Consider the following 12,545-nt stretch of genomic DNA (forward strand, 5'->3'; position numbering starts at 1 on the left):
ACAAGTATCAAAAGGAGTAATAAAGAAATCAGTGTTTGCTTTCCATGCTTAAACTGTTAGGATAGATTTCAGAATATATAGAGGATATTCAATGTTTTGTAGTTGGATATGGAATTTATTTCACGAGTGGGACAGGATTTTTTTATGTTTTCACGAGTGCGATGCACGAGTAAAAATATATTTAAAAAAAAAAAATACTGTCTCACGCGTGAAATAATTTCCATGGCCAACTACAAAACATTGAATTTCTGTTTATTACATTTTCTTTGATTTTCCCTTTCCCTCTGTCATTTCTTAACACAGTGTCATAGGCTGTGACGTCGTAATTGAGATGTAATATTGCGTAGCAGTGTGAGATTTAAAACATTGTAACATGGATTTCAGCAACATGTTTGGGAAGATATTGGCAGTTTTATCTCTATGAAGATAGTTTAGTTACTATCTCTATCTTATGACAGGCCAAAAATTATTTTTACTTACTTAGATATCCTTTCACAAAGTGACAGAATATCACTTTGGTATCCTTTCACACTGTGAGAGAATATTACTTTTATTCAATAAATCAATCACAGTATTTCACTGTTGAAAATATAATAAATGTTTATATTTTTCCAGTCTATTGTTATACCTAGTCTGTTGGTTGGAATTATTATAAACATGGTTAATGCAGGATTGCACGCGTTGTTTATCGATGTGATAGGATTAGAGACCAGGTATGTCGTATTTCACATTATGATCTGCTAATGATTTTGATCGAATGTATGTCGAAACAATTCAAAATTAATTTTCATGCCCCGCCATAAAATGACCGGACATATAGTGTTTGTCATATCCGTCTTCCGTCCTTCCGACCTTCTGTCCATCCGTCATTCTTAGCTCAAAGAAACTGTTCAAGATACACAAATACACTAATACAAACTATTAAAGCTATTCAACTGTGGCACAATTTTCTGACCTTCCCCTTGTCCACACTATTTCCTATTTTGTGTTAATCTTAGTACTATTCAAGATATTTTTATCAAAATTCATACACTGTTTCATATCGGTAGGAGCTTTTCAACTGTTGTATTATTTATTGACCTTGACCTCACTTTTCCTTATTTTGTGTTTAGCTCACTTTCAAAGTATCTTTTCAGGATATTTTCAGAAAATCATATACATGGATATATTTCAACTGGGTCGGACCTTGGCCTCTCCTGTGACCTTGCCTCATTATTCCTATTTTGTATTTAACTTAGTTTGTAAGCACTATTGAATATATTTTTATCAAAACTCTTACACTGATATATAGCTAGTTGTATAGCTAGTGGCTAATAGCATAGTGGTAGCTATTTAACTGTGTCATAATTTTCTTACCTTGACGTTTTCTATGACCTTAACTAAATCTTTCCTATCTTGCACAGAACACGAGAGTTATTCAGCCGTGTCATTATCTCTTATCTTGACCTTCCCTGTAACCTTGACTTCACCATTCTTTATTGTGTCGATCACAGTTGATCCGGTAGATTTAACAATATACACGCACATTACGCCCTGTACTACTTGTTTCCCATGCACTAACACCTTCATGTAAATTTTTCAGAACATTTTATGTACTAACGAGCATTATTTGGATGCATTTACCTTGAGATGCAGAGGTTTAATATTCAGTTACACGGTGAATAAACTTAATTTTTCCTTTACATGCGTAAGAATTTCATTTGGAAGTACACTTCCCTTAAGGAAGAAGTTTATTCGTTTATTGGTGTTTCGGAAAGCAATCAAATCGAAGAAAGAAAGCGCGACGCACTTGTATCCTATTTTATTTATAGCATTGTGGATTTTCATCTTATCTTTTATGAAGAAATTTCAAATCTCAGCGATTTCAGTGTAGATGTATTTTGAATTTAACCATGATAATATTTTTAAAAAGTGGTTGACACATCACTTATCCATAGCACAATATGAAATCACATTCCCTCCATCTACCTACGATGACGCTATCTCTATTATAGAATGTTTCGATTGATTTTGCACATGGCTTATAATTCTTTGGAGTTTAGCGGGAAACACACTCTCGCAATGCCATGGTTTTGTGATTTCGGAACATACAGTTGACATAAGTTGTTATTTAAAAGTTGGGCTAGAAAGCTACTATTTTATTTGTTCCTGGTCTAGGACTGGAGCCAATCAGAAAACAGTTTTATTGTAGGTAAGCTTTGTAAACAATTACGAATCGTCTTTAAAATGGTAAGTGTCAATATTGTAGGATTTGTGACTAGTTACTTTAAATGAAACATCGGAGATTGATTTTTTGAAGATCGCCCTCCTTACAATCACAATATATATGCTCTGGAGTTGGGCGATTTGATAACGACGGATTTGAAAAAAAATATTTTCATTGGATAGTTTATAATTGCCCGTTACGTCATGTGTAACCACAAGCCCAAATTTTAAATAAAGAATTATGTCAAGGGTTTGTGTGGAGTTCCGAAATCACAAAACATTACGTACAAGGTCATTTCAACTATTTCTTTGCCAGGGATATTCCTGAACATAATTACTAATCCCTTTAATAAGAAAAGAAATCGTTAACAAAATTGACTAGATTTGGAACTGAGCAGAATACATACATTTTATTAAGAACTCTGAAAAAAAATTGCTAGGTTATTTAACTGCAGAGTTATTTTTCTTTACAGAGGTTTAGCCTATTTAATTTCATGTCACCATCCCCATTAAAAAATGTTAGTATTATATTTTCCCAGACAAAAAATAATTTTTGGAAGGCAACTGTGGCCATAATACTTTATATAACAACAATGCCCCTTAAAAATTTATTCTTAAATTTAAATTTGGTATGTTTAAAAACATTTTAATAGGGCTGTGCTTTACAGGTCATACTCAGTTGAGAAATAATGTGAATATATATATATATATATATATATATATATATATATATATATATATATATATATATATATATATATATATATATATATATATATATATATATATATATATATATATATATATATATAGATAGATAGATAGATAGATAGATAGATAGATAGATAGATAGATATACTCCTAGAAAAAAATATTAATAAGTTAATTAAAATAAAAAGAAATGTCTACAAACTTATTTCAAGGCATTTTATATCTCTGACTTTATGATCCCATGCCGATCATTCCTTTAAAAGGAATACTTGTTTTGTGTTTAGCTCAGTTTGAAAGCAACTAAGATATTTTATCAAGACTCTTATAACACTGATACATATTGATGGGAGCTATTTGAATGTTTCTCAATTTTCTGACCTTGACCTTCATTACGACCTTGACTTCTTTCTTCTTCATTTAGCACTTATGTTTCAAGACAGTTCAAGATATTTCTTCAAACTTCAAAGATACTAATTGATAAGAGCTATTGAACTGTGTCAAAATTTTCTGATGTTGACCTTTCATATGACATTGACCTCACTACGTGTATTAATTTTATTTTTACATTTTGCACAGTTAAGAAGCAACTGTTCATAACCTTGTCCCTCCTTATGACTCTATTCTTCCTTTGACCTTCACTTTTGACGAATTTTAATCAATTTTATTATGTTGAAATACATCTTTAAGATATTGGTGAGAGCAATTTCAATGCGTTATTATTTTCTTACCTTGACCTTTCCAATGACCTTGAACTCACTTTTCTTTCAGTTTTCAGTTATCTAAGTGCTGTAGGAAAAATTGTAAAAATTATTTCTATTTTCAACATATTTTACTAACATGTCTCTGACCAAAGAAGGCAGGTACTTTTTGTCATGATACAATACAAATGGATCAAAGGCAGGGCATTCATGTCCTATGGACATATGTCCATATGAACTCATGTCCTAGTTCATATAAGATAGGTCAGTCAACAGACAAAGTTCATTTCCTCTTCATAATATAATTTAAGGTTCAATTAGCATCAGTTAATAACTCTCATTGGGATTTTTTTTAATTGTTTACTTTAAAGGTCATGTTTATCAAATTCTGCGGCACAAGCTGTGCTGAAATTATGTGCATTTTAATTACATGTATGACTGGAAAATCATAAGTCTTAAAGCAAAATTTTATATAAGTGAACAGAGGGGTGATAAACATGTACCTTAGATATACAAAAGTCACGCCTCTCTAGAGTTAATTAATATTGGATGGAAATGGGCAAGGAACGATGGGAGGGTATTGAGTCTGCGCATACTTTGACAAACTATTTTTAGACGTACTTTATTTTAGAGGAGCGGCTCTCGCATTGACCTTAACGTACTGGTGCTCGGTTTTATTTCACGTGCTGTTTATCATATGCAGGGGATACTACAAGACCACCTGGAAAGGTACTTTGTAAATGTGTCATTTATTAAAGCTATATTCATTACAATGGGTATAACTTTATAGTATGTATGCATCATAGTGGATTAAAAATAGCTTAAATGTATGTTTGGCGCAACATGTTGTACATAGTGTGATGCACCATGCAGACGTTATTTAGTTTTTATCTGAAAATTTAAAGATGGGTGAATAAGGAAGGGGGAGTATGCTCACAAAGTGTCAGTTGAGAGTAAAGGAAATGTCTCAATTGCCAAAAATTGCCCATTTTTAATTCAAAGCATATTCGAATGACAGCCTTTATTAAGAATTACACCTTGAATACAGCGCGTTAATTTAACATATGCGAAACATGACTTGTTTTTTTTTATTCTGAGCTTCCCAAAACGAAACAAATAGGTAAATCGACGCGGATTTTTTATACATGATTAACTTCGCAAGCGAGCATTCGTGAATAGGAAATTGGTACACCTTATTCATCCATCTTCTTTGCATAAAAATGCAAAAATGGCACCAAAACACAAGTCCAGATAAAACACGCATATGATTGAAACGGGAACTGCATAACATATGCTTATCATTTCTTGGAGAACATACTAATATGTCTTAATAATAACAAATACTGTCCCTTTGAACCTCACGAAAAAGATGGTATTAACACACAGTAATCAATTGGCAACGGTCATCATTTACTTGTATGTCATATGGTTTTCAAACAACTTTAAATACACTAACAATTCAAATATTTAACATTTGGGTGTTTTATTTCTCAGCGGTAATCATTCAACTTTAAAAAAAAAAAAAAACCAAGAACTGTCGAAATATCGTCAGAGAGAGATTTACACGAGGTAAAGTTTTGTCCGTGGTTTCTGCGGTAACAATAAACAATTGCTTTTATATCCCAGGTTGGAGTAGAGAAAGTTTATATGGTTGGGGAACCTTTATGAAGCTGGCTATTCCAGGATTATTCATGATGTGCTTGGAGTTCTGGAGTTTTGAAATCATTACTCTAATGGGTGGTATGTGTATTGATTGGCCTTTCTACGATGTCAATCTTTGTTATACTACTTTCAAGAAATTTAAAATAAGCTCATTATCATATGTAAAAATATTTATTTTGTTGGTGTGTGAAGTTTCATTCCATTCGATTTAATAGAAACCAATTTACTTTATTTTAAAATCAACATGTTTGATAACCCCGGAGCACACATAACAACATTATAACGTCAAAAATACAGCGTCATGAGGATATCAAAATATTCTCCCTATAAATTTCACACAGGCACGTCCAGTATCTGCTCATTAAAAATGTGTTTTCATCAATTGAAATTTATTTTGCTAACAATTGTTTCAGTGGCATAATTTTGTTTGTCAATGTTTTTATTAAACCGCTTAACCATGCTTTCAAAAGATCAGCAACCGTGACGCGCCTTTCTCTTTCTAAGACCTTAGTAAATGAACGTCATTGGTCAGATTTTTACAGATAATCCCTTTCCTCACAGATCGTCCTCGTCTGATACAGAGTCTATATCATTCAAATACCGCCTGTCCCATGCACATACACACACATTTATGACTTGCTTTTCAGATATTTCATGCTTCCTACTACATTTTTAGATTTTATTCTGACGTTTTCCAGAGTACAACAGAAAATTGTATTGTAAACTGCTGCTTCGTGACATCTACGACGTCACCTTTTTTTTGGGGGGGGGGGGGGGGGGGTTCAACGAGAACTACCTATCTTCAGAAATTGATTTCTTTTCCACGAATCAAACAATTAATTCATAATTTGGAAAATGAAATGATGTAACAATTCTTAATTTGATTGTCTAGATTTTTTTTTTTTTTTTTTTTTTTTTTTGGTTTTGAACCATTTTATAGAGGATATGACTACAGACATTAATTTGTGTATTGTTTGTAAATTACTAAATTTTGACTTGCTCCGCGAACCAATTTTCGCAGTTTTTAATTCCTAAAAAGTTTAAAATGAATACTGATATTTTTAAAATTTTCAATACAAATCATTTGAATTTATTGTTATTAAATATTTATTTCTACTAAATTTGGATATAATATGACGTTAAATAAAAAAGATATGACAGAAGTCCACGAACTTTTCGAACAACTCTCGTACTTACTTAAAATTCTTTTTTTTTTTTTTTTTTTTAAATTGTTCGGTTGAGGGAAAGGGAAATTTCTAAAACTTTGATACATCGGTAAAAAAATAATTTGGCTGAAATTAAATAGTTTAAATCTATATCAAAGGAGTATTTATACTGTTCATTTCCTAGAATTTCTTTCCATGTTACTTTACAAAGATATTTGTCAGTCCTGTAATCGAAATTGTTTAAGTCATCATGAAATTCCAAACTTTTATATCTGTATCAAATAGCTATATAGACATCTTATGTTACTTTTGAGGTTTGACAAAGACAGTTTGATCAGTAAATTTTTACAAGTCTACAGTTATCCATTAAATCAAATTGAAAGGAACTTGCACTCTTTAATGCATTCTCTTCGAATCAGTATGCAGTGAAATCAACTCAAATATTGTACTATGCTGGATGTTTAAGTATATAGGTTTGCTTTTCAGGTTTTTTGGGTAAAGCCGATTTAGCAGCAAATACAATAATTTATAATGTCGCGCTACTGATGTACGTGGTATGTTATTGAAAACAACATTCTTATTAATGATAAATAAACTTTTCAAAAAGAAAAATGAATATTTTGCAATTTGTTTAGAAAAATGAATATTTATTTTGCACAATAACTACACAGTACATTTCAACAAACAATAAATTTAGATATAAATAATATAATAAACAATAGTCAACCCTTCTTAAATTGTACTCGGGATTTTAACATTTTAACAAACAATGTATTTAGATATAAATAATATGATAATCAACAGTTAATTCTACTTAGATTGTATTCGGGATGTCTGGTGCAGGGGGTATTCGTGTTGGACTCTACCTAGGGACAGGGGATACTAAAATGGCGCAAGTAGCATCAAGGGTAGCCTTAGGTTGTGGATGTAAGTATTTCTTATTTTGTATATGAATAATTAAAAATTTCACTTTTTCATCCAGAAAAAAAAAAAATTTTAAAGTTAAAGTTAAGGACAACAAGTGGTATTTGTTTTAACTAATTTTTTTTTATTTTTAAAGTACATAATATAAACTTCTGAAATGAAAAAAACTCGTCCATTTTATCTAATTTTGATCACTTTTCTTTTATAGTGTGTTTTGCTGTCTTAATTGCTGTTTTGCTTGCCTCTCTTAACAACTATATTCCTCATATCTTTTCGAATGATAAGTAAATATATTTTTCTAACGGATGTTTACCTGTCTAACGTTAATTTCAAATATTAGTGTAAGAGTACTATCAAGAAGGATGGACATATAGAGTATAGGAATGTTGCAATTTGGTTATTTAATCAAATCTTTGTGAATATTGCCTTAAATAATATAACTGGATAAATTCTATAGATATCATGAAATGATTGTAAAATAGAATGGCCGATTAAATACTGGTTGTAGGGATGTTTTAGCCCTGGCTTCACCTATGATGCTCCAGCTTGCAATATTTAAAGTTACAGATACGATACAGGTACATTTTATACATTTGCTTACCGGATAGGCTAAATCTTTATTTAAAATGCACACATATCACATTATCATGGTGGCAAATTTCTGCCCCTTACATGCAAGATAAATAAGGACAACATGCAAGAAAAGTATGCCAAAATGCAAGATAATTATGAATGTAAGATAACTATGTTGATATGCAAGTTACCAAGCTATTGCGAGAATCTGATTCAATATGGGTAAATTCACTTACTAATGCCAGTATCTGACGTCAAACATGCAAGATGCAACATAATCATGTTGACATGCGACTAATTTATGTCAACATGCGAGTTGTTATGTTGGCATGCAACTTATTTATGTCGACATGTGATTTAAGTAATTAAACATTCAATCTGCTTATGTTGACATGCGAATTAACTTCAACATACGAATGAATTATGTTAAGATGCAAGACATGCAAGGCATTTGTGTCGACATGCTAGATAAATATGTTGATATGTGACTTCTTTATGTCAACATGCAAAATAATTAGTTGCATCTAAACATACCTATCTCGCAAACAGAGAACATAAATGAGTCGCATTTCTGCATAATTATATTGCATGCTGAAATAAGTTAGTGGCTTATCAACATATATATGTTGCATTTTTCAAGTTTGATGTCAGTTACTGGCGTTAGTAAGTTATTTTGCCTATATTAAAAACAGATTCTCTATAAAGATTTTCTTGCATGTCAACACAATTATCTTCCATGTAGACATAATTATCTTGCATATTGATATACTTTTTTCGCATGTTGACCTAATTTATCTTGCATGAAAGGGATAGAAATACGTCACCATACTTTATAGTGTTCTTTGGAAAAGGTTTTAATCCCTAAACGATGTTGTATTCCTATCAGCAGAAATATTTCTTGCTCGTTAAGATAATAAAGAGGGTATGTGAATTTGACATTTTACCTTGTACAAATTTACAAGGTCAACAAACTAATTTGGATTGCATACATGTATTAGAATATATCACCTTCAAGTACGATTTTATATGACGTCTGTGTGTAAATAGGCAGTAAATACTAGTATAAGTAAACGCGCAATAAAACTACAAATAGATACACATGTACGCAGTAAATATATGTAAACGTGCAACAACACTACATGTGCATGTAGATGCATATGTATGCTGTAAATATATGTTAATTAATGCACAAATTTTTCATGTAGCTATACATGTACATGTTTGTTGTAAATACATGCTCAACAAAACTTCATGTAGATACACATGCATGCAGTAAATATATGTAAACTTGTAAAGATTATTATAAAAAGAACCTTTAATTTTGTTTTGAACATATTTTATTACATGTATGTAATAAATACATAGCTGGATTGGGCAGCAGGCATAGCCTATATAAGCCCTCTCCACAGGTACAAGGTTAATTAAAATATACATAGTACTACATATAAATACAGGTTCATATCACCAATAAGTTATAGTTAAGTAACGCAAAATTGAATGGAATTTAGGAGAAAATTTTAAAAAAAAAATAAGAGTGGAAAAAAAATCAAATGAATACCGGTTTATGTGAAAATAAGAGAAACAACTGAAAAATGGGAATTACAGCAATTTATATAAAATACAATGAATGTGTATTTGATTTAAACAAGAGACAAATATTTCATAATTTCACATCATTTATGAAACCTCTTGATTTGTGAAATATATTTATGAACACAATCAAACAATTTCATATTTTTGCATAAGGAATATTACTATCACCAAATAACAATAGATTTAGAGATACAGGATGTTGTAGGTCTACACTAGATATACAATTAAAAAGAGTATTTCTTTGCTCGACATAACATGGACACTCTAAGAAAAAATGATATGCATTTTATTTTGTCCACCATCAAATCTAATCACAGATTGAGCAGTAGATGTTAGGACGACATTTTTTGTATGTTTAAGGCAACTGGTGGTGGACTGCTGCGCGGAATAGGTCTCCATGCTTTTGGAGCTATTTTCAATTTTGTTGGTTACTACATCATAGCATTGCCCATATCAATACCATTGATGTTTGCAACATATCTCCGAATTGCAGGTAATTATTATCAATTCTCATGTTCATTAGGTTGAATATAATTATAACTTTAAAAATATCTAACTGGAATACAATTCATATGGAAAAGTCATACAATTAGCTGTATTAATTTTTATTCTTTGACAGGTGCCTACTGGGGAATGATCATTGGATCCTTTTTAAACTGTGTGATTTACTGTGTCAGAATTTTCACACTCGACTGGGAGGAGGAGACAAGAAAGGTTTGGCTTTTGAACAAGCTAGATTCTTTTATTACAATAATTTACAAAGTAGATGATATTATATGTATAAACAAATATAGTTCTTGTTTTGAATAGAATTCTAACATTTACATATATTTAAGGCCTTGAAAAGAGCTGGAGTTGAGGAAGCAGACAGAAACACCGATAAAATAATCAAATCATGTAAGACAATTATACTGAGTACTTTAAGGGGAAGAAGGACCTTTAGCTAAAAAAATACTTGTCATTCAATTTTTTTTATATTTTGTATATTTCTAATTAAGTATGTCCCACATATCTTAAAGCAGTTATATCATTAGGTTTCTTACCTTATTTTAGAGATATTGATTGACAAATACTATGCCCTACAGTATCTAAGTGGAGTTTTACTTCTCCACGTTTCCGGGTTTTTTACTCTGTCCATAATGGGATTTTTAAAGCATATATAAAAAATATGTAAGTGAACATGTATCTTTTAAAATATTTTAGAGTTTGAATAGGGTTTAAAATTCGAAAAAGCAAGTTTCTTCTATCACACTGCATCTGGATAGGGAAAATTACGAACTTTTTAAGACAACTTAAACAACAAAAAACATAATTCACAAAAAATTCTATCATTCAATATTTTTAAATTTACGTTGAAATGCAAGTCCTTCTAATTATTGATTAACTGTAAAAATTTCGAATGGTGAAGCTGACCTCAATATTGCAAAGGGCATCGTTAAAGAGGACATAAGCATGATAAAAACGTGTCATGTTTACATTTCTCGAGTACGGGAAAAACCATCTATGACGTCACACGTAAGCTAAATAAGCGAAATAAGATATACCTACATAAGATTTCCGTCATCAGCCATGCAAAAATAATTTTTGTGCTCCCCGTTTCTCAAAATATTTCATCATATACTGATTATGACCTGTTTTTATATAATAATACCGCCCCTGTATTCACCGAGTATGATCTTGCTGTACTAACAGATCGTGTATGACGTCACCGACGAATTGGACACGCAGTTTAGGGAAACAGAGGAGTGGATCAATCTTTTTCATAATTTGTTTACGTTTGGAAGAATATTAAACTTTTCATTTTTTTGTTAATATTAGATGGTAATTAAAGAAAAAAAATTGTCAAAAAATTATACAAGAACTGATGCTTTACACGTTTTGCACTTATATAAACGGAGACTGTGACGTAGTTAAACAGAGTCATGTGACCATGTGTCCTTCATCCCCTTAATTCAATAACAAGCAATACAAAGTTATTTTATAAATTAATGCAACTGATAATAACATAAATATACGAATATCAGAAATAAATACGGACAATTTATCTATTGCTGTGACAAATATTAATCTATATTTAGCAAAAAGTAATCAGAGTTTTTTGAAGTACTAAAGACAGTTGCTACAAAACATCCCCGTTTTTTAAAAAAATTGATAGGAAAACATGAAAATAACAATTTATATGTTAATAAAAATAATCGTATATGTTTAACTGCATAAAGTTTATTTTTTCATTCAAGGTTTCACAGTATTTTCCAATAGAGTGATTTTAAAAATTATATTTTATACATAAGGACGATGTAAGAACTTAGGAAGAAATCAATGAAAGTCTACGATTTCTTTTATTTAAGAGATTCTATATATGCATCACTTATAACCAAAATGAGTCCATATCAATATAGTCATCCAATTATTTTTATCATAGCATGTGTCCTGAAAGTGCTTCTGGGACTTTCTTAAATTTCAAATTCATATCCTTGCAGCAGATGAAAAACAACCAATACGAATGGCAGATATAAATTTAAACGATGGTAGTAAGTGTTACAATTCCGTGGATGGCTCTATCCAGACTAGTGCACAAGCAAATAAAATGGACAATTTACCATCATATCACCAAAGAATTTTATGTAAAATAATCACTTTAATATCATTTCTGTTGATACTAGTTGGTGGTGTTTGTATAAGAATTTTTGTTCGTGTTTGATCAATGTTATTATGGATAATAAAAATTGTATTGAACCATTTTTTATTTATTTTCCTTCTTCCAGTATTAGATTTCGTATCTAAAATTGGACAATACATGTATACAGATCACTTCTATACTCTAGAGTGAGTTCGGAGATGTTAAAATCATATAAAAGTTGGGTTTTTTTTCAAAACCACGTCGCGTAATAAAATTTTAAATTATTATGGAGTAGAATGAAGTAAAACTTGTGATATATATTTATTTGCTTACATTATATAGATAAATACATGTATTGTTTTCAATTACTTTATATGGTCTAAAATAATGTTA

General features: G+C 30.6%; 1 protein-coding gene across 1 annotated transcript in view; it reads left to right on the forward strand.

The window, feature by feature from the left end:
• The window catches only part of LOC133172347 (multidrug and toxin extrusion protein 1-like), a 57,297-nt gene extending 45,064 nt beyond the window's left edge, over positions 1-12,233 (forward strand). Inside the window, exons 8-18 of the mRNA XM_061307213.1 lie at positions 616-713; positions 4,246-4,343; positions 5,241-5,354; positions 6,929-6,996; positions 7,261-7,369; positions 7,575-7,650; positions 7,875-7,944; positions 9,893-10,025; positions 10,152-10,246; positions 10,369-10,429; positions 12,013-12,233. Coding sequence (XP_061163197.1) covers positions 616-713; positions 4,246-4,343; positions 5,241-5,354; positions 6,929-6,996; positions 7,261-7,369; positions 7,575-7,650; positions 7,875-7,944; positions 9,893-10,025; positions 10,152-10,246; positions 10,369-10,429; positions 12,013-12,233 — 1,143 coding nt within the window. The remainder of the gene's footprint in view (positions 1-615; positions 714-4,245; positions 4,344-5,240; positions 5,355-6,928; positions 6,997-7,260; positions 7,370-7,574; positions 7,651-7,874; positions 7,945-9,892; positions 10,026-10,151; positions 10,247-10,368; positions 10,430-12,012) is intronic.
• Positions 12,234-12,545: the final 312 nt, after the last annotated feature.

This window comes from Saccostrea echinata, unplaced genomic scaffold, assembly GCF_033153115.1.
Source record: "Saccostrea echinata isolate AGI-Se365-2 ecotype Australia unplaced genomic scaffold, CSIRO_AGI_Sech_v1 ptg000054l, whole genome shotgun sequence".
NCBI lineage: Eukaryota > Metazoa > Mollusca > Bivalvia > Ostreida > Ostreidae > Saccostrea > Saccostrea echinata.